The sequence below is a fragment of the Bubalus bubalis genome, chromosome 18 (assembly GCF_019923935.1).
Source record: "Bubalus bubalis isolate 160015118507 breed Murrah chromosome 18, NDDB_SH_1, whole genome shotgun sequence".
Taxonomy (NCBI): domain Eukaryota; kingdom Metazoa; phylum Chordata; class Mammalia; order Artiodactyla; family Bovidae; genus Bubalus; species Bubalus bubalis.
In genome coordinates this window covers 48,132,683-48,149,940 of record NC_059174.1, presented here as the reverse complement: position 1 = coordinate 48,149,940, position 17,258 = coordinate 48,132,683, and the positions used below count along the sequence as shown (strand labels likewise).

At 58.7% G+C, this 17,258-nt stretch overlaps 2 protein-coding genes across 8 annotated transcripts in view; one reads left to right on the top strand and one right to left on the bottom strand.

The window, feature by feature from the left end:
- The first annotated feature begins 918 nt into the window (after positions 1–918).
- CAPN12 (calpain 12) lies at positions 919–14,220 on the top strand. Of its 3 annotated transcripts, XM_006068699.3 has the most exons (21): positions 929–1,416; positions 2,175–2,244; positions 2,425–2,543; positions 2,730–2,863; positions 4,033–4,210; positions 5,236–5,310; positions 5,383–5,468; positions 5,541–5,615; positions 6,370–6,533; positions 6,617–6,846; positions 7,331–7,342; positions 7,541–7,749; positions 7,986–8,028; positions 8,147–8,206; positions 8,677–8,734; positions 9,097–9,167; positions 9,257–9,319; positions 10,146–10,224; positions 13,167–13,283; positions 13,381–13,439; positions 13,519–14,220. In XM_006068699.3, exons 1-21 carry the CDS (start codon positions 1,180–1,182, stop codon positions 13,543–13,545), a joined length of 2,166 nt encoding a protein of 721 aa, XP_006068761.1. In that variant the 5' UTR covers positions 929–1,179; the 3' UTR covers positions 13,546–14,220. The 3 variants fall into 3 exon arrangements, with proteins under 3 accessions (XP_044788225.1, XP_044788226.1, XP_006068761.1); XM_044932290.1 differs by lacking the exon at positions 9,097–9,167 and having other exon boundaries at positions 919–1,416; positions 8,677–8,775; XM_044932291.1 differs by lacking the exon at positions 13,167–13,283 and having other exon boundaries at positions 922–1,416.
- The window catches only part of ACTN4 (actinin alpha 4), a 74,182-nt gene continuing 70,877 nt past the window's right edge, over positions 13,954–17,258 (bottom strand). For 2 of the 5 annotated variants that reach the window (XM_025269076.2, XM_006068695.3), the window contains exons 19-22: positions 16,497–16,577; positions 16,126–16,191; positions 15,392–15,550; positions 13,954–15,286 (exon numbers count right to left, since the gene is read on the bottom strand). In XM_025269076.2, coding sequence (XP_025124861.1) covers positions 15,128–15,286; positions 15,392–15,550; positions 16,126–16,191; positions 16,497–16,577 — 465 coding nt within the window. In that variant the 3' untranslated portion in view covers positions 13,954–15,127. The remainder of the gene's footprint in view (positions 15,287–15,391; positions 15,551–16,125; positions 16,192–16,496; positions 16,578–17,258) is intronic. The other 3 variants (XM_006068698.3, XM_006068697.3, XM_006068696.3) reach the window with 2 other exon arrangements.

Here is a 17,258-nt window from a genome sequence, read left to right as displayed (position 1 = left end):
GAAGGACAAAAGGAGGGAGAAGACGCAGGCTGGAATCCATCTTGGTTGAGAGATGCATGCCCATACCAGGACCATATATTGAGATGACTGGCCAGAAAAAAAAACAACCCTAAAAACTGTCCCTATTCAAGCAACCTAATCCGCCCCTATTGTGCACAATCCCTGTTGCTCTGCTATAGGTGCTTTGCTCCTAATAAACACTTTTATCTTTTTCATTATTCTTGGTCTCTTCACTGAATTCTTTCTTCAAAGAAGACAAGAACCAAAGTCCTTCTTCCAGCCATTCCACCAAGCTCCATCATCCTTTTGGGAAAATACTGCTCCACTGAGCCCTAAGCCACAGATGGGCAGGATGGGGTGTCATAGCCACTGGTGGGCCTGGCTCCCCATCTACGACAGGTAGGTGCAGAGCAGCCCCTCCACGGTCAACCTGGGGCAACCAAGTTGAGATCTGCCTTGTAGAGGAGGGGAGAGACAGGAGTCCTGAGGGCTCAAAGTCCCTTTAGGTGACAGGGAGAAAATGGCGAGGGACAGACAGTGGGGCATGCACAAGATAGATAGATACAGAGAGAGAAAGAGAATCAGGAAGAGGTGCAAAGAGAGAAACGGAGGTAGCAGGAGATATAGAGATACAGATACAGATAAACAAAAAATGGAGAAAAGACAAAATGAGCCAAGAAAGATGGACAGAAAGAGACATGGAGGCCAAAATAGAAAAGAGAGTTATGATGGCAGGTAGAGAGAGAAACTGTCAGATGGAGAGACAGAGAGACACAGAGGTAAAGATGTCTCCCTCCCCAAACCTGCCTTCCTCCTTCCCACAGAGGGAGGTATGCAGGGACAAGCTGGCAGAGACACACCCTCTACACTGACCTCCTTCTAGGCACTCCCACAATGGCATCTGGTCCTTTCTCAGCTCTGCCCACCTTCCAAACTGACTGCTGGCCAAGCCCATTAAGTTGCTACCTTGGCCACAACTGAAGGGCCCACGCCTTTAGGCAGAAACCACTGAAGAGGCGTCCTTGCTCCCCGGAACCCCAAACCCTCAATTAGTATTAATGAGGGAAGGTTCCTCACTGCTTAAAGACCCCCATCTGCATTCAGATAGAGGGGAGGCCCCGCCCCCATGACTCAGGAGGTTAAAGGGCCCAATGCCAGCCTGTGAGCCCACAGTGTCCGATGGCGTGTGGCAGCAGGAGAGTCACCATCCAGTTGGTTAACGAGGAGACAGGGCCTGAAACCAAGGGCCCAAAGCTCTTTCGGGGCCAGAACTACAAAGCAATCCTAGCAGCCTGCCTGGATGAAGGGATCCTGTTCCGAGACCCCTACTTCCCTGCTGGCCCTGATGCCCTTGGCTACGACCAGCTGGGGCCCCACTCGGAGAAGGCCAAAGGGGTGGAATGGAAGAGACCCCACGTAATGTGTGGATGGGGTTTGGGCTCCTGGTCTGAGGGAGGAGGGGGCTGAGGACTGGGCTCCTGGTCTGAGGAAGGAGGGAGTTGGGAGCTGGGCCTCTGGTCTGAGGGAAGAGGTTGTGAGCTGGGCCTCTGGTCTGAGGAAGGAGGTTGGGAGCTGGGCCTCTGGTCTGAGGGAGGAGGGAGTTGGGAGGTGGGCTCCTGGTCTGAGGGAAGACTCTGGGAGCTGGGCCTCTGGTCTGAGGGAGGCGGGAGTTGGGAGGTGGGCTCCTGGTCTGAGGGAAGACTTTGGGAGCTGGGCTGCTGGTCTGAGGGAGGAGGGGGTTGGGAGCTGGGCCTCTGGTCTGAGGGAAGAGGTTGGGATCTGGGCCTCTGGTCTGAGGGAGTAGGGGGTTGGGAGGTGGGTTCCTGGTCTGAGGGAGGAAGGGGTTGCGAGCTGGGCTCCTGGTCTGAGGAAGGTTGTGAGCTGGGTGTCTGGTCTGAGGGAGGAGGGGGTTGGGAGCTGGGCTCCTGGTCTGAGGGAGGAAGTGTCACTGTGGGACCACCTCAGAGCACAGTCAGCCATCCTGTGTCAGGGGAGGCCCAGGGAAGGCCCAGGGAAGCCAAACGCCTGCCCCAGGCTTTACAAGCCTCTCACGGGGCTGGAGGTGCTCATTACTCCAGAGCTGTGAGGGCAGGAGGGGACCCAGGCATCTCACCTCCTGGCTTCTCCTTCCCTCTCCTTCCTGGCTGAGGCCTGGAATCCCTCATCACCCGCAGGAGTTTTGCACTGAGCCCCAGTTCATCTGTGAGGACATGAGTAGAACAGACGTGTGTCAGGGGAGACTGGGTGAGACCTCTGAACCCATGTTGAGCCCCCAGATCCCACAAGTTGCAGTGGGACCCTGCAGCCGCCCCACCTCAGCCTCCCTGCCCCACCCCATGCCACCATTCCCCCCTCATCCCCCTCTCCGCCTCTCCCCCTTGTGCCTTCTTTCCCTGCTCCCTTAATCCCAGCCTTTCCTCCCAGGTAACTGCTGGTTTCTTGCGGCCGCTGCCTCCCTCACTCTGTACCCCCGACTCCTGTCCCGAGTGGTCCCCCCGGGACAGGGCTTCCAACATGGCTATGCAGGTGTCTTCCACTTCCAGGTAAAGCTTGGTTCCTCTGTTCATGCCTCATTTTCCCCCAGGGTGACATGGATTTCATAGCTCACACTGTCCCCTTGGGGCTGGAATTCCCGGACTGGTACAGCCGGGTCAGGAGGGCAGGGGCTGGGGGCCCAGCAGGGTTGGAGGAGGGAAGTTGAGCCCTGGCCCTGCCCATCCCCCCACCAGCTCTGGCAGTTTGGCCACTGGGTGGATGTCGTGGTGGACGACAGGCTGCCTGTGTGCGACGGGAAGCTGATGTTCGTGCGCTCCGATCAGCGGAACGAGTTCTGGGCTCCGCTCCTGGAAAAGGCCTATGCTAAGTAAGACCCTGACGCCCCCAGCAGCAACCTCAAGTCCTAGCCAGCAGCCCTCAGGCCACAGGGGACCCCTGGAGCCCCCTGACTTCTGGGATCCCCAAGATACTTCGCCAAAGATCTCAAACCAAGGACCCTCATATTACACCATCACCTAATGACTTCCAAATCATGAACACTTCCCTCCATCCATATTTTACACAAAATATTCTTAGACACCCACTAAACACTCGTAATTGGAGAAGGCAATGGCACCCCACTCCAGTACTCTTGCCTGGAAAATCCCATGGACGGAGGAGCCTGGAAGGCTGCAGTCCATGGGATCGCTGAGGGTCGGACACACTGAGCGACTTCACGTTCACTTTTCACTTTCATGCACTGGAGGAGGAAATGGCAACCCACTCCAGTGTTCTTGACTGGAGAATCCCAGGGACGGGGGAGCCTGGTGGGGTGCCATCTATGGGGTCGCACAGAGTCGGACACGACTGAAGCGACTTAGCAACAGCAGCAGCAAACACTCGTAATTTTGAAGGAGCCTGAAATATCATGTCAGGCCCTGGTGTCACCCTTGGAGAACCTGCAATCTCAGTCTCTCCTGATCCATCGAGAAACCCAAGATACCTCCAAAATATCAGGTGTAATCCCCGGGACCCTCAGGTCTTTGCTTTTCCCCATTCTGCGGCTCTGAAATCCCTGACAAGGCCCACAGGGATCACCCTCAAAGCAGAAATCTCCCACAGACTCAAAATATCAGACACAGCCCCCAGGAAGTCCAGAATTCTGACAGAACTCTCCCATGAGCCCCAAATCATGCAGTCCTGGTGGCCCAGGAGCCACCGGCCTGATTTTCTAGGGCTTCTGCTGCTGCTGCTGCTAAGTCGCTTCAGTCGTGTCCAACTCTGTGCGACCCCATAGACAGCAGCCCAACACGCCCCGCCGTCCCTGGGATTCTCCAGGCAAGAACACTGGAGTGGGTTGCCATTTCCTCCTCCAGTGCATGAAAGTGAAAAGTGAAAGTGTGCCTTTTTTCAAGAGTCTGCCAATTTCGGGGATAGTCCCCAGGACCTCAGACTGGGACCTCACAGCCTGGGCCCCACCCCACCCCACATATCCCAGGGGTTGCCTGAGATACTCAATCATGCCTCAGATGCCTGACCCCAGACCTGCTCCCACAGGCTCCACGGCTCCTATGAGGTGATGCGAGGCGGCCACATGAATGAGGCTTTTGTGGACTTCACAGGGGGCGTAGGTGAGGTGCTTTACCTGAAGAAGGACACTCCAAACCCTCCGGGCTTCTTCTCCATCCTGCGCCATGCCCTGGCCAAGGAGTCCCTCGTGGGGGCCACTGCCCTGGTGAGAGAGTCAGACTCCCATGAAGACCGCCCCCACGCCAGGATCTGAGCACAGTCATGACTAGAAGGAGGCCGTGTCCTGTGTCCTTCTCCTCTCTGCTTTCACTGTTGGCTTATTCTCTCCCACAAATATAACACGAGCCAGTCAAAAGGACATCTCTTTAATCTCAGAACAAGTTAAGCTTCAGCCACAGCTGGATCTAGGTGCTTAGTGGATGTTGTGAATGTGGTTTGTTTTTTTTTTAATTCCTGCTTCTGGGTTAGAGTCACTTGCAAACTTTTCTCTCACGGGCACAAAAGTGACCCCCACAGAGGCAGATTCCTCCTACTGCTCAGGTGGTATGTGCTTAGTTGCGAGGTCATGTCTGACTCTCTGCGACACCCACGGACTGTAGCCTGCCAGGCTCTGTCCGTGGAATTTTCCAGCCAAGAATACTGGATCAGGTTGCCAGTTCCTACTCCAGGGGATGACTCAGGGGTCTAACCTGAGTCTCTGGGGTCTCCTGCATTGGCAGGCAGATTCTTTACTACTGCACCACCTGGGAAGCCCATACTCAGGTGGGAGGAGGGTGAAAAAAAGTGCCTCTTAGAAGTTCCATGAACATTGTGTGATTGCTTTTCATGGGCTCAGTTTGGGTCATATGTCCATCTGTGACCTAATCACATACTCATACACCGAGTCAGTCTAACTCATTCACTCATTCATTTGCTTAATCCTCTGCTCAGTTATTGATTGTCTTGTGCATTTCTCTGCCTCTTTTCCTCTCTGTTCTGTATTTTTCTTTCTGTTTTTGTTCTGTATCTTTCTTTGTCCCTATTTCTCTGTCTCTCTCATCTATTTTAGTCTCTTGTCTCCATCTGCCTCTCTCTCTCCCTTCTCTTGCCTTCCCTCCCCAACTCCCAGACCCTCTCGGAGTTAGGTGCTCTGGGTGACTCCTGTCTTGGTGACAGGAGGTGGCAGTGCAGAGAGGAGCAGCCACCCTCCTGTCCCCCACTGTGGTTCACTGTCCCCTGTCCTCTGCCCAGAGTGATCGGGGTGAGTACCGGACAGAAGATGGGCTGGTGAAGGGACACGCATATTCAGTCACGGGCACACACAAGGTGAGGAATCCCCAGGGTGGGCTGGCAAGGTGTGTCTGGGCACCAAACTCCCCACTGACCATGCCTCCTTAGGTGTCACTGGGCTTCACCAGGGTGCGGCTGCTGCGGCTGCGGAATCCATGGGGCCGAGTGGAGTGGAATGGGGCCTGGAGCGACAGGTGGGATGGATCTGGGGTGGGTGGGTGGCTCGGCTCCCCCCCCGCCTACCCCTTACACCTCAGTCTCTCCAGCTGCCCACGCTGGGATGCGCTCCCTACAGAGTGGCGAGATGCCTTGCTGGTGAAAAAGGAGGATGGCGAGTTCTGGTGAGTGGGGCAGGGTCCCAGGTCTGCCTGGGCGAGGGGTGCCAGGCTACTGGGATCAGGGAGGGGGCAAGTCCCACTTGAAGGGACACGGGAGAAGTTCATGGGGATAAGTCCTAAGTGGCAGAGAAACTGACCATATCCGTGGTAATTTGGGAAGCTGGGTTCTATTTTGGGGAGCTGAAGAATTAGCAGTAATATTAGGGGAATTGGGAAGCATAGTAATCTTCAACAGGTTGAAGAGATATTTAGCACAATTGAGGGAGAGTTGGTGACATCAGGGGCATTTCTTGAAATTGGCAAATTGAGGGGCTGAAGGATGCTTGTTAGTAATAGAGAGTCTGAGGTCTCAATATTTGGGGAGAAATCTAGGGGAGCAGGTGGCGCTAGTGGTAAAGAACCCACTGGCTGATGCAGGAGACATAAGAAACCTGGGTTCAATCCCTGGGTCGGGAAGATCCCCTGGTGGAGGGCATGGCAACCCACTCCTGTATTCTTGCTGGAGAATCCCATGAACAAAGGGGCCTGGCAGGCTGCAGTCCACAGGATCACAAAGAGTGGGACACCACTGAAGTGATTTAGCACAGCATGCACTAGGGGAGCTGGAGGGGTCTAATTTGGGGGACTGATGTGTAACTGGCAACATTTAAGGAATTCAGGGGGCTTTGTGATTGAGGGGGTCATGGGATAATTTGGGGGACTAGGGCCCTGGGGAGGTGAGGGCCCGGGCAGGGTCTGACCACCAGCCACCGTCCAGGATGGAGCTGCTGGACTTCTTCCGCCACTTCGACACCGTCCAGATCTGCTCGCTGAGCCCCGAGGTGCTAGGCCCCAGCCCGGCTGGAGGCAGCTGGCACATCCACACCTTCCAAGGCCGCTGGGTGCGCGGCTTCAACTCTGGCGGGAGCCAGCCTGGTGCCGGTGAGGCCTGGAGGGGGCCCCAAAGGCAAGGAGGGGTGGGGCTGTGGCAGGCTGGGTAACCCTGTCTCTTTGTCCTTTCCTAGAAACCTTCTGGACTAACCCCCAGTTCCGGCTGACGCTGCTGGAGCCTGATGAAGAGGATGAGGAAGAGGATGGGTCCTTGGGGTGCTGGGGGGCAGAAGGGGCACGGGGCCCCGCACGGGGTGCTCGCACCCCCAAATGCACTGTTCTCCTGTCACTCATCCAGCGCAACCAGCGGCGCCTGAGGGCCCAGGGCCTCAGATACCTGACCATGGGCTTCCACGTGTTCCAGGTGGGACCCCGGGCTGAGCAGAGGCAGTGGGGGGGCGAGGGGAAGACACAGAGGCATGGAGGTACAGGAGGCCAAGGCAGGATCGAGGGGGTGGAGAGGGGCTGGGGAGGCCGAAGGGGTAGTGGATGGGGGCCAAGGGTCAGGGTCAGGAGACAGTTGAGGACGTCAGAGATTCAAGGAGAGGCTGAAGGGCTAGGGAGTGCGCAGAGAGAGACTGAGGGGCAGAGGGCAGAGGGAATGGAGTCAGAGAAAGGGCTGGAGAAAAGGCTGAGGATTTGGGAGTGGACCCAGGAGAAGAGAAGGCACTTGAGGGCACAGATGGGAGAGGGTGGGCAGGAGGGGCTAGGTCAGGAACTAAGGGGCAGGGCCTTTAGAAGGGGTGGGGTGGGAAGAAAAGAGGCAGGGATGTGGAGGCAGCAGGGAAGGGCTCCGCCCCTTGGCTGCCTCCCGGGGCCCTGACTCCCCTGGCTCTTCCTTCTTTCAGATCCCAGAGGAGGTGGGTATCAGAAAAGACCCCAGATTCCATCCATCCCTGAACCAGCCCCAGCGGCTCCTACAACCTGGGGGCCTGAGGCGCGCTTGGGGTGATCGGTGACCAGTGGGTTTGTCCAGGGCGGTGTGGAGGGTGCAGTGGGTCGGAGGTCGGATGGGGTGAACTTGGACCGTGGTAGTCACGCCGCCTTATCCCCCCCAGCTACTGGGCCTGTGGGACTCCCCGAGGAGTCGCGCGCATTTGTCCGGCCTGCTGCGCGCCGACCGCTCACCATTCTGCGCCCGCCGCGACGTGAGCCGCCGCTGCCGCCTGCGCCCGGGCCACTACCTGGTGGTGCCCAGCGCCGCCCGTGCCGGCGATGAGGCCGACTTTACGCTGCGCGTGTTCTCTGAGCGCCGCCACACTGCCGTGTGAGCTGGACACCCAGCCCCGCCCCCGGGATTCCCAGCCGCGCCCCCGGGATCCCTAGCCCCGCCCCCAGGATCCCCAGCCCCGCCCCCCGGGATCCCCAGCCCCGCCTGCGTCAGCCCCGGCCCCCAGTATCCCACCTAAATCCCACCTGACTCTCAGCTGAGACCCCGAGTGCTCCATATCCTCAGCCGCGGGGTGAGAGCCCCCTCCCCCATCTCCCGTCTGTAATTTGCAGGGAGGTAGATGACGTGATCAGCGCCGACCTGCACGCCCTTATGGTGAGGAGCGGCTCTGGGAAAGGGGCTTTATGGTGTGTGTATGTGGGCGGGAGAGGCGGGGAAAGGCGGCGGAGTGAGTGGAACTTCTTGGCCAGAACTAAACTACCCAACCCCACAGGTCCCCTACATTCCCCTGGAGCTGGAGTTACAGCAGCTTTTTCAGGAGCTGGCAGGAGAGGTGAGGAGGTGGGGCAGGGCTAAGTAGATTCCCTCCTCTTCCCTCCCTCGTCATATAACATCTCATTTTACTTTAGTTTCCCAGTCTCTCTGTGCTTAAATATCATGAACTTCTTTTGCCAAAACCCTCACAGCTCTTCCCTGCCACAGGGCCTTTGCTCACTCTGTATCCTGGACTGCTTTCTCTCCCTTCACAACCCCTGCCAGGCAGAGGCCTTTTCTTTCCCCAGGCTGGCCAGCCACTTGCCCTGTGCGAGTTCCAGCAGCCCAGGGCTTCCCCACTGCAACCCTGACCTCTCTGTGGACACATCTCTCTCCCTCCATGGACCAGGAGCTCTGCCAGGCCGGGGGCTCTCTCAGGCTCTGCCATGTCCCAGCACCTCCCCGCACGCTGTCTGGGCCCCCCTGCCCTGGGCTATTTGTTGAATGACTACCTGAGTGCAGCCTCACAACCATCTCTGTCCTCGCCAGGAGGAAGAACTTGGTGCCCCTCAGCTCCAGATCTTGTTAAGCATCGCCCTGGAGCCTGGTGAGTTGGGGACCAAGAGTGGATCCCCGGAGCCCCCATGTGTGTCCATCCACGATGCTGCTGGGAGAAAGGCCACGGGAACCCTGGCTTCAGCTTGCCAGCGCCTCCCCTGTGGCCCGAACTGTGGATCCTGTGATGGGACCTGTGGCCAAGGCCATGGCCACTCATAAGCCTCCGTTCCTCTAAGGGAGAAGCAGGGAGTGTCACTGCCCTAAGCACTGACTCAGACCGCCTTGCCTGGGTTCAAATCCCAGCTCTGCTAGTTTCCATCAGTTGCAGGACTTTCAGAGATAACAATAATCCTGAGCACTTACCATGATGACCAGGATGTGGGAAGTGCTATCTTTTTGTTTTCCCTGTAGCCAGGGCCCATGCCTGGACCCCCAGAGAAATCGGGCTCAGGACCTGTGAGCAGCTGCTGCAATGTTTTGGGGTATACGATGGGGGCAGTGCCCAGGGAAGGGGAATAGCCTCGGCTCCCCTTCTGGAGACATTGACCTTAACCAGATGCTCCCTCTCCAGCATGGGGGAAGCCTGGACTTGTACCACTTCCAGCAGCTCTGGGGCCACCTCCTGGAGTGGCAGGTAAGGTGGGGCACTGGGCAGGGCACCTCCTCCTGGAGGGCCAGGAACCTTTACTAATAGACCTAGGTGCGCTGTGGGCTAGCAGGATCCCAGGGGAGAAGGGGGAACCAGCCAGCACCACACCAACCTCAAGGATGCCCCTGCCCCTACCACCTTTGTTGTCCCTTTGCATGTGTGTCCTAAGTCGCTTCAGTGGTGTCTGAGTCTTTGTGACCCTATGGACAATAGCCCGCCAGGCTCCTGTGTCCATGGGATTCTCCAGGCAAGAATACTGGAGTGGGTTGCCATGCCCTCCTCCAGGGGATCTTCCCGACCCAGGGATCGAACCACGTCTGTCTCCTGCATTGGCAGGCAGGTTCTTTACCACTAGCGCCACTTTGTCCCTCCAGGGGGCACTAAAATAGCTCAAGGATCAAGAGCAAACTCTGATCCTGGTTTGGAACCCCAGCTCCCAGCTCAGCCCCTTGCTGGCTGTGTGACCTGAGCGGGCCTTTGCTGGTCTATGGCTGGGAGGCCGTCATTCCTGCTGCTCTGGACCTCTGTGAGGAGAAAACAGTCGCAGGCCTTCACACACTACAAGTGACAAGCTACTGTTCACTGAGCCCTTTGTGGATAGAGTCTCACCTTGTCCCCACAACCCCTCTATTACCGCTGGTACTGTTATTCCCACTTTACAGAGTGGGCAACAGAGACCCAAAGTGGTTCAGCTGCTGGCATGGAAAAGCCAGGAAGAAAGGGAGGCGGGTGGGAACTCAGGCCCACTTTCAGCCTTCTTGAGGGTGCTCCGGGACCTGGGGGTGGGACTGACCCAGACCTCCCTGCCCAGGCCACATTCGATAAGTTCGACGAGGACGCCTCTGGAACCATGAACTCCTATGAGCTGAGGCTGGCACTGAATGCGGCGGGTATGGACAGAGGTTCTGGGGGCTCCTGGGGATGGATCTGCTCCCCCACCTCCCCCACACCCCTCCCCCGCACCCACAAAGCCCACACCTTAGTTTGTGCAGGAACTGGGTGACCCTAAAAGAGGTCCGAAGGGGGGACTCCTCTGTGTGGGGGGAGGAGGGTGCTGTGGGAGTGGGGCCTTCCCCGAGAGGAAGGGGAGGCCTTGGGAGCTGGTGTCTGAGAGTCCCCAGCCCACAAGGCCTCAGAATAGAATGTCCTGGACTCCTTGGGTGGCCCTGGGCTCTTGAGTCCACCTCCTGGGGCCTCTGTTTTCCTCTCTGCAAAATGGCTCATACAGAGGGTGGCAGGAAGGAGCTTGTGGAATGGCGCCCACAGGGCTTAATGCTGGGAACTTAGCTTCTATTCACTCAGGCCAGGTCACCTAAACGAAGGCTCTCACTGGAGCCTTCCCGAGTTCTTGCAGGAGACATAGAACAATCCCCTTCTATTTGTGTGGGGGCACAAATCCCTAGCCACGGCACAGAGCCAGAGACCCACACTTTTCCAGGGCTGCACAGTTAGAAAAGGTGTGCGAGTGTGATTTGCCCCCCATCTCACCTTGCATGGAAGGAGTGGAGGCTGGGGTCAGACACAGAACTGCTAGACCCCATGCCCCACCCCAGGGCTCATCGGCCATAGCAAAAGGAAGGATGCAACATGGAGGGATGGGAGGCTGGGGGGATGTGACCCAGAGTCTGAGAGGCAGAAGGGCGGGGTCAAAGGTCCAGGGAGATACAAGAAAAGAAAGGAACTCAAGAGCCGACTCATTAGAAAAGACCCTGATGCTGGAAAAGATTGAGGGCAGGAGGAGAAGGGGACGACAGAGGATGAGATGGTTGGATGGTATCACTGACTCGATGGACATGAGTTTGAGCAAGCTCCAGGAGATGGTGAAGGACAGGACAGCCTGGCGTGCTGCAGTCCATGAGGTCGCAAACAGTCAGACACGACTGAGCGACTGAACAAGAAGAAGACAGTGGGGGAGATGGAGTTAGAGAAGATGGGGAGATGTGAGCCTGAGAAAGAGCCCCAGGTAGACAGGAGGGGAAGATGGAAGCCTGTGCTATTCACTCAGTATCCCTCGGTAGGGGGTTGGTGTCAGTCTAGGCAGAAAAAAGTGCTCTCGTGAGGCCGACATTCTGGTGGTGCAGATACACCAAGCAGAGTGTCCTCTAGTGAGGAGTTCTGTGGTGGAAAAGGAAGCAGGCCAGGGTGCTGGGACATGCAGTGAGCAGAGTGTGGGTTGAGACAGGGCAGGCAGGGAAGGCCTCGCTGAAGTGATGGTTGAGCAGAGATCCAAAGGACGGGGAGTGAGCCTCGGGGACGCTGGGGAAGAGCCGTCCAGACAGAGGGAAAGGCAGTGAAAAGGCGTTATGGAGGCCAGTGTGAACAGAAGAGGAGTGAACGACCGGGCTCAATGATGGAGAGGAGAACTGAGGAGGGGTTGGGGGGGATGGTATGGCTGGGGCCAAGTGGGGAGGGAGAGGTGGTCAGAGAGGAGATTGGTGGGGGAAGACAGGAGAGCCTCGGGAGGTCAGCTCTTTAGTACTTATCAGCCGGAGGAGGGAGAGGCAAGTCCAGGATCAGGGTGTGTGTGAGGCTGGAGCTGGCAGGCAAGCGGAAGGCTGCATGTAGTGGAGGGAATGCCAGGGAGCGGCCAGCAGGAAGCCATGGCGGGAAGACCCTGGCAGCTGTGCGCTGGGGGGCCTGGCAAAACCTGCTCTGACCTTATCCTGTCCACTGCTCCAGGAACACTCCCGAATCCCGCCCTGCTCCAGGCCCTGTGCTGGCTGATGCTGGGGATTCTGTGGTGACCAGGCACCTTTTCCAGACCTCTCCCCTGCTTAGTCCCAGAGCCACTAATGCCAGTGACAGTCACTAATGCCAGTGACAGCTGGGAAGGGGTATGGTCAGGGCAGGGACGTGGAGGCGCAGGGAGCTGTGGGAGCCCAGAGGGGGAGCTTGATGCTGCTTGTGGGGGTGGGGCTGAATATCTGAGAGGACTTCCTGGAGGAGGTGTGTACCAGAGTAGGACATGGTGTTCTGGGCGGAGGGGGGGGATCAAGTGTTGAAGGCAGCAAGACAAAGCCCTAGGTCAAGTGGGGGTGGGTGGGTGAGGGGAGCAGGAGATTAGGCATAGCCTGTGTGGGCCACCAGGTGCCTAGGGACAATGAGGGCCCTGGGGAGGGGTAACCAGGAGGTCATGGTCACTAGGGCCCAGTAACCTTAGTAAGGGGGTTCACAAGTACCAGCTTTTAAAGGCTTCTCTTGAAATTCCTTGTCAAAGAAGCCTTAAATATATATATATACACACACACATATATATATACACACATATGTATATACACACACACACACATATATATATTTTGCTTTATTTTTGGCCATGCCTCATGGCATGCGGGATCCTAGGTCCCTGACCAGGGACCAGAGATTGAACCCATGCCCTGTGCAGTGGGAGAGCAGGAGTCTTAACCACTGGCCCACCAGGGTCGAACCCCAGAGATATTTCTAAACTCCAGAAATGGCACCTGATGTGGAGTGTCAAGATATTGACTCCATATGGGACTAGCAAAAATGCTTTGCTGCACGGAGGTATTCTCCAGTGTCTATTAGCAGAAATTCTCAGAGTTTAAAGGGATAACAACACTGACAAAGTTAACAATGTGCTGGCGGATACTGTCCTAAGCTCTCGACATCTAACACCTTCCCACGCTCATGGGGTCAGGGCTGACCTAGTTCCCATGACAGGCCCAGAGAAATGAAGGGAGTTGCCCCAGGGCCTCAAAGCTGGGACCAGGCCCCCTGAAGTGTGCCTGCATTCCCTGGGTAGTCAGAGAGGGTGGTGTGACCCGGAGGTGGGCTCAGGGGGCAGCCGGGCCTCAGAGGTGGCCTCCCCCAGGCTTCCACCTGAACAACCAGCTGACCCAGGCCCTCACGAGCCGCTACCGTGACAGCCGCCTGCGTGTAGATTTTGAGCGCTTCGTGTCCTGCATGGCCCAGCTCATCTGCGTCTTCCGTGAGTGCCCTCCCCGGCGCCGGTGGGGCAGAAGGAGGTGGTCTCCGTGGCTGCAGGACCAGGGAGGTGGGCCCTCATCTCACCCCTCTCTGCACAGGCCACTGCAGCCAGCACCTGGATGGGGGTGAGGGGGTCGTCTGCCTGACCCACAGACAGGTGAGCCTGGAATGCAGGGCGCGGGTGGGGGAGTGCTGGGAGCCCCCTAGCCTCACCCCTGCTGTCTCCTCTCGCCCAGTGGATGCAGGTGGCCACCTTCTCCTAGATCTCAGCCCGGGAGCCCTGCCTCTCCCCCATCCCAGCCTGGACCGCAGGCTCTGACAGCGGGTGAGCGCGGCCTTGGGCGCCAGCCTGCCAGCCTGCCTAGAGTGGATTTCAGGCCCCACCCCTCAGCGGCTGGGTGACACCGGGCAAGTCCCTGCACCCCTCTGTTTTGTCCTCGGGCAGGGTCATGGCGCCTGCCCTGTGCGGGCTGCATGAGTCTGCCCACATCACACGCTGAGAACAGTGGCTGGCCCAGAGTGGGTCCCCAGAGGCACCCCTATGCTCACACACTCACGGGAACAAGGACTAGGGCATGCCCAAGCCCCCACTTCGCTCTGGGAAGGGGTGCTCCATCATCACTCTCCAAAGAAGTGGAGAACAGGGATAGAAAAACAGGACGCTGTAGAAATCCTTCTTAAAAATATTACATGTTTTATTATCTTGTCCCCAGAAGGGAGGTTTATCCAGAAACCGGGGGGAAAAAAAAAAATCAAGAATAAACTCAAAAAAATAAGGCGGGGGGTGGCGGTTAGGGAAGGGAGGGCAAAACCATCCACTAACAGGCAGCTAGGGCAGCAGCCCACCCTCCACCTCAGGAGGGTCCCCAGAGACCCATGCCCGACGGCAGACATCAGAGAGAATCGGGGAGGGGTTGGGGGAGGGGAGCCAATCAGCTATGTCTTCATTATGAGAGCAAGAGGCGGCGAAGATATGTTGCTAGGTGAATATATATAATAAATCCGTAAGTTAATAAAGTAAATAGGAATTCTCTGAAAGGTTGATTTTTTTTTTTAATAGCTTTTGTTTTTTTGTGAATTTGTATGTGTGTGTGTGTGTTGGGAAGGGGGGCGGTTTGGGGAAGGAGGGTGGTCCTTAGAAAATCTGAAGAGATACACAGGTCCAGACAAAGCAAAGAGGGGGGTGTCTGGGGGTGAGGGCCGGAGGCTGGTCTGCCTGGCCCCACTCCTATCGCAGAAGAGGAGGGGACTGAGCTGAAGCCCCTCACATCCTGGCAACACCAAGTTGGAGGGGAGGGGAGATGGAGCAGGCAGGTCCTCTTTCCTGCCGGGCGGCCCGGGCACCCTCTGCGGGGCCCATCGCAGGCTCGGCGGTTCCTGGACAAGGCACGTCGGGCTTTGGCCTGGATGTGGGAGGCCGTGAAGGGACCTCGGGGGAGAAGGGGTGGGGGTGCCGTTTCTAGGGCTTGGAGGGGGCCTGTTTTGCTGTGAGGATCCACTGTTCCCTCCACAAAGTTAGAAAAAAAAAAAACCCAAAACGAAACAATACATCATATATATTTACCAGACCAGAAGCGCTGACCCCCGTAAGCCTCCTGGCCCCCATCCAGGGGGAGGGAGAGCCTTGCGGCCGACCACAGAGAGAGAGGAGAGAGCCTGCCCCAGCCCCTCCCTGCCCACCCGCCCCCCGAGCAAGACCGACAGAGAGTGCTTTGCATAGATACAGAGTCAGAGGAGCGGGCCGGGGGCCCTCGCGGTGGGGAGGTGGGATGGAAGGGCTCCCCCAGCCCCTCCGGGAGGCTGTGAGGAGGGGGGCGTTTGGTCGGGGGTTCTCCGAGCCGGGCCTCACAGGTCGCTCTCTCCGTACAGGGCTGTGGAGAAGGACTTATAGTCGAGGGCGCCGGGCACGGCGTCAGGGCCCTGGTAGGGCGCCATGCGGGCGATGCAGTACTCGGCCTGGTCAGGCGGCAGCTCTCTCCGCAGCTCCTCGGCTGTGATGAAGTTCTGGGGGGCGGCAGGGCAGGAATCTGGGTCACCCCCCACCCGCCCCTGGCACGTACGCTGGCCCACGTGGCCCCTGAGTGCCCGTCTGCCGGGTGTCTGGCTCACCTTGTCCCCGGCCAGGACCTTGAAGGACGCGATGACCTGGTCGGCCGTGTCTGTGTCAGTGGTCTCCCTCGACATGAAGTCGATGAAGGCTTGGAAGGTCACGAGGCCGCTGTGGTTGGGGTCCACCACGCTCATGATGCGGTTGAACTCGGCATCGCCCTGCGAGGGGGGGTGGGCGGGGGACAGGTGGCCCTTGAGCAGCGCAGGGCAGGCCGGGCCTGGCCCAGTGGCTGGAACATGGGGCCAGGAGAGCAGGGCCTAGCCCCAGCACACGGGACCGGTGGCGTCGGCGGGCCTCTGAGGGTCCCGACTCCCCTGGCACCCGCCGCCCCATGCGCCCTCCGCTCCGCCCCTCCCATGATCCTGGGAAGTGGGGAGTTGGGGTGAGGATCAAACAGGCCTACTGCTCCTCAGCCCTGGCTTACAAGTTAGCTCTGGAGGGCGAGGAAGAAAAGAGAGAAAGACAGAGAAAGAGAAGCGGGGAGCGTGGGAGGCCTGGCCTCCTCTCTCCGGAGACTTCCAGGGCAGGAGGTGGGAGGCTCTGGGGGGCGGGGGCGTCGTCGGAGGGACCCCGCCCAGCAGAGGCAGCGGAGGAGGAGGAGGAGGAAGGCCAGGCTGCGCTGCTCTGGTGGAGGAGGGTCCCCGAGGACACGGAGACTCTGGAGGCGGTGAGGAGGGTGAGAGGGGGGCGGGAGGGGAAAGGCCGAGCAGCAGGGCAGGCAGAGGCGGCATACCAGGCTGTATCCTGTGGAGATAAGCAGAGCCCTGAAGTCATCGGAGTCCATGCTGCCTGTCTGCTTCTGCTCCAGGACCCAGGGACAGCAGAGGAGGCCGGGCCCAGAGTAGGCAAGAGGGGCCGCCCCGTGCGCACAGCGGGGAGACAGGACAGTGGCGGGAGCAGGGCAGACAGAGGTGGCCCCGAGAGACCAGGTAAGGGGGCAGGCGTCCGGAGAGACACAGGGCAGGGAGGAGGAGGCAAGAGAGCCGGTGAGATGGTACACAATGGCGAGGGGTGGGGTGGCCGAGGGAAGGGAGACAGAGAGAAGGAGAGAGAGAGAGAAGAGCAGTTAATGCCACGGTCCGCTGGGGCCCCGGGGGCGCGTACCTGCCGGTCGTTCTCCACGTCGTAGCCCAGGCTGATGAGGCAGGCCTTGAACTCCTCCGGCCCCAGCGCCCCGCCATGGTCCTGCCGGCGGCATCCGGAGGCAGGTGTGCACGAGGGGTGGGCGGTGTGGAGACCAGGCCGGCAGAGGCGGGGCCGGGGGCCAGGGTCACATGCAGAGGGCAGGGGAGGGGGACACACGGGGGGAAGGGAAACACAGAGTTAGAGGTGACGAGGACAAGGTGACGGCCGGGGTGGGCACCTGGAGGGTGGTCAGAGGCCTCACCCCGCCTCCTCTGGGCCAGGGCAGGGGCAGGGGCTGAGAGGTACAGGACTCAAGACCCAGGACTCCTGGGAGGGAACGGGGGAGCTGTCCTGGCCTCTAGGATCTGGGGTGGGAGAGAGGGGACTGCCCCTCCTGTGTGGAATGCAGGGCCCTGCTAACCCCTGGAGTACATCCTTCCCACGGAGGGCAGGCGGATGACACCTCAGGCCCAGCAGGGAGGGCCTGGGGTGAACTGGCGCGCGGGGCCCCTTTAACAGGGCTACCAGACCACGTCTGACTTTTAAGAACAGTGAGTGTGTGTGTCTTGGATCCCTGGGGGTGCTGGCACTTGTCTGTGTGTCTGTCTGTCTCGGATCCCCGGGGTGCTGCACTTGTCCGTTTAGGGTTGCCCTGGCAGGTGGGTGAGGAGGCATAGCCCCAGGGACAGAGCCAGGGGTTCCCCTTTCTCCTCCTGAGGGAAGCTGGGTCCCCATCAGCCC

Coding starts and splice junctions, on each gene's coding strand:
- CAPN12 (XM_006068699.3), top strand. CDS start 1,180: ATGGCGTGTGGCAGCAGGAGAGTCACCATCCAGTTGGTTAACGAGGAG. Junction 4,211..5,235: donor TCGTGGGGGCCACTGCCCTG/GTGAGAGAGTCA, acceptor TCCTCTGCCCAG/AGTGATCGGGGTGAGTACCG. Junction 9,320..10,145: donor GCCACCTCCTGGAGTGGCAG/GTAAGGTGGGGC, acceptor CTCCCTGCCCAG/GCCACATTCGATAAGTTCGA.